Source organism: Monoraphidium neglectum, assembly GCF_000611645.1.
Source record: "Monoraphidium neglectum strain SAG 48.87 unplaced genomic scaffold scaffold02565, whole genome shotgun sequence".
NCBI lineage: Eukaryota > Viridiplantae > Chlorophyta > Chlorophyceae > Sphaeropleales > Selenastraceae > Monoraphidium > Monoraphidium neglectum.
Window position 1 is genome coordinate 1 of NW_014011063.1, and position 3,498 is coordinate 3,498.

Genomic DNA, 3,498 nt, shown 5'->3' on the forward strand with positions numbered 1-3,498 from the left:
AGGGGCGGGCCAGCCCAAGATGCTCCACAGAGTAGCGCGGCACAAGTGGTCTGGAAGGTGTGGCGAGGGCAGCGTACCAAATTGAGAGAGGCAGGATGGCGACACCACCGGAGATCACCCATATGCCGTGAGTGAGACCACCATTTGGAGTGGCCATCATATCACATCTGCGCCCAGCAAGGCAAGTGATGTGTTTGTGGCGCTGGGCATGTGAACCCTCCCGGACACCCTTCCTCGTGCCGGGATCAAGCGCGTTGCATGAACCCAATTATGTATTGATCATCTTCATATCGGACACTATTGAGCATGCGAGCAGACATGAGTGCTGAGACAGTTTGAATCCGGGTGACGTCAGGAGGGGCTGGCTGTCCATTGTTGACACCGTGATCCCATCGCGTCAACGTCGTAGTTTGCTTTGAGGTCACCGAGACGGCGCTTACAGTGTGCATGTACCTGTAGGCTTGTGGAGATCTGGCCCGCAGTGAGTCGATAATGCTCACGAATGGCATGTCGGGCTTTCGTGTGGCCATCCAACACTCTGAATGGCCCATATATCTGGTGTACTGCCGCATGCGCTGGCACTCAGCTCCCCGTCGGAGCGCCCCTTGTGCAGTGCTGGTGTGCGCCGCTGCCGCCTCTGCCGCCTCCGCTCCTGCTATGCTTCTGCTGCTGCCCCTTGAACCCTGCTCCGATGATCCCGCGCCACCACTCGCACCGCCTGTAGGCGCCATGAAGAAGCGCGCTGCAGATGACGGCCCAGAGGGGCCACACCCGAAACGCATGGCGACTGCCCTGGACGCCGCGGCGCGCACAGCGGTGAAGGCGATAGAAGCCGGCCGCATGCCGTCGGAATTTGACCGCCCTGTCGTCCTCTCGCTGCTGATGCGCGCCCTTGCGGCGCCGGGCGCCTCGGCAGCTGCGGTGGAAGGCGCGTCCGGCGCGCTCGTCCTGCTGCTGCAATCTGAGGATGACGGCGCCGCCGCCGCGGCCGAGCTGCTCGCAGCAGGCTCGCTGCACGCGCTTGCGGGCGCCCTGGGCGCTGCCGGGCGCGCCCCGGGCGCGGCTGTGCGGGTGCTCGGGGGCCTCCTGATGGCGGCTGGCGACATCAGCGCACGTGTTGCCATGGTCAGGCGGATGGCAGACACTGATGGCATGCTGAGCGGCCTGGTGGCCACCCTCCCAAACGAGGACGACCCTGAACCAGCCGAGTGCCGCACGCTGACAGCATCCATCCTCAGCATGCTCGCGATGCCCGAGGGCGCCGCCGCCCGTATCGCCGCCCTCCCCGGCGCCGCCGCCACCCTCGCAACGGCGGCGCTCTCAGAACACGCAGCGGGCGCCCGCCTGCACCCGTTAGTCACGGTGCTGGTGCAGATTACAGGCGAGGGGGCAGCGCGGGCGTGGGCGCCGGCGGCCATGAATCGTGTGATTGACGTCATGGCTCTCGCGGCAGATGACGCCGAATCGGCGGGGCTGGCAATGATAACGCTGCAGCGGCTCGCACTCGCCGGCGGCGCGGCCGCGCGGCGCATCGCCGCACACCCGGCCGCCATGCGCGCGATGGCAAATGCGGCCGCCGGCGCCGCGGACACAGTTGCGCGTGGCGCGGCCGAGGCTGCGCTGCACGCCGTCACGAGTTCCTGCGCCGAGGCAAAAGCTGCCGTGGCATCGGCGCTCGCGGCGTTGCTGGTGGCGAATGACGCCGCGTCCCGCGACCGTGCACGCGCGCTGTTGCAGGGTGCGCCGCTGTCGCTGCCGCCGCTGGCGGTCGCCGCGCTGGGCCTCGCGGCCGGCGAGGTGGCGGCGCTGAAGGCAGAGGTGGAGGCGCTGCAGTCAATCCCGGTCAACACGCGCGCGGCGATCGTGGAACTCGCGGCGGCTGTGAGGGGCAGGCCTGGGTAGCTGCGCAAATAGCATCAAGGGGCGAGTCACTTGCACCCCTGTTGTGTGAATGTATTTGTTTTGCACCAGTGTTTTTCTTTTTGACCACAAGCACCACACATGTGATGAGATGACGCAATTTTATGTGCACGCGCCTACCTTGTTTGAGCCGCCTCCATGCTGTTACGTTGAGTGCTTATGTTCGAGGTTGTACTGGCTGTTTGCCCTTGTTTTGCTGCGATTCTGAGCCTCATAATTTATACATATGTACATTCTGTTTAGAGGCAAAGTTCAATTCACTGCCAATTGCAGTTGAGGAGGAAAGGCTGCATGAGCTGAAGTTGTGTTTTGAAGAAGAGGTGCTGCCAAGCAGGCAGGGCTTCACCTCACACGGTCCGTCAGGCAGCGCCATCCCCTGTAGCAAACGTGTGCCAAGGAACCCATGTGTAACACCTGCAACAGTGTGATAATCTTGCCGCACCATCTCAAGCAGGCCGTGTTCGATGGTTCCCCAGGCATGAAATACAAAAGCATGAAGTACAAGAGGGGCAGAACAGCAACAAGGCGTGCAGGGCGAGCAAGTCTATTGCTGGAGTAAGCAGCCTGAGAGGCTGGCACTGCGTAGCCTGCAAATGTCCCAAATTGCGCGGCTGGCCCCTGCCCACACACGTACGCGCCCCTCGGCTACTGTACCCAAGCCACTGACAGGCTGCATCTGTGGCTGCGGCCGGCACACTCGTGGACTGCGGGCTGCACACCTGTGCCGTGTGGCACGTCCGTCCCTGCCGGCCCCGTAGGCGCCGCCCGGCGCGTGCCACCCAGGTGTGCCACTGGGACTCCCAGGGGGCTGGGAGCCGGCGCGCAAGCAAAGGTCGCTGTGGGCAGCACCACAAGTCACAGCGGCCACGCTTGTGCAGCTTAGGCGGCTTTGTTGCCGTGGGCGGCCCCGAGAAACAATGCCAAATGCAGGGGAGCCCCCACACTCATTAATCGTCGGCCTCCAACGGCAAGAAACGCAGCTCTGGTGACGCGGCTCTCAGAGGCCGGCAGGTGCCAGGTCAGCACAGCGAGTCTTGTGCCACTGCTGCCAGCAATGCTGCAGGCTCGGCATGGGCAACAAGGTGTCAACCTACTGGGCCCGTCGGCGGCTCAGCTTGATGCATTAGATAGAGTATCCGCTGACCGGGCGGCCGGCGCCGTGCGCTGTTCCCTCGGGACTTCTTTGATGATGACATCAGTTGACCAAAAATACTACAGTCTTCCCTCGCTACAGTGAACCCATTGGGGGTCGGCGGCACGTTCACTATAGCCGGTTTGTTTGCTATCGCGAAGAGTGAAATCTGGTAGCTGCTGGTTCGCTGTGGCGGGGGACGTCACAATTCTCAGCATTTGAGGGCTGCTTTGCACTGTATGCCAGCAGCCAAGAACCAAGCAAGTTTATTTACCAAAATCAGCTCAATGGGGCCAGAGGGGTGGTAGGCTGCCTCGCCGGCTGCCCCACCGGCTGGAAGAAGTTGCGTATGTCCTGCTGCTTGCGCTGCAGCAGGGACGCCACAATCGCCCTATCAAGCCGCTCCTGCATGCTGGCAAGCACAATGCCATCCTCTGGCGTAAAAA

General features: G+C 62.8%; 1 protein-coding gene across 1 annotated transcript; it reads left to right on the forward strand.

The window, feature by feature from the left end:
- Positions 1-729: 729 nt before the first annotated feature.
- On the forward strand, positions 730-1,902 carry MNEG_11034 (hypothetical protein; the record flags this gene model as incomplete). The annotated part of the gene is made up of 1 exon (XM_014040492.1): positions 730-1,902. One exon carries the CDS (start codon positions 730-732, stop codon positions 1,900-1,902), a length of 1,173 nt encoding a protein of 390 aa, XP_013895946.1.
- Between the last annotated feature and the right edge of the window lie 1,596 nt (positions 1,903-3,498).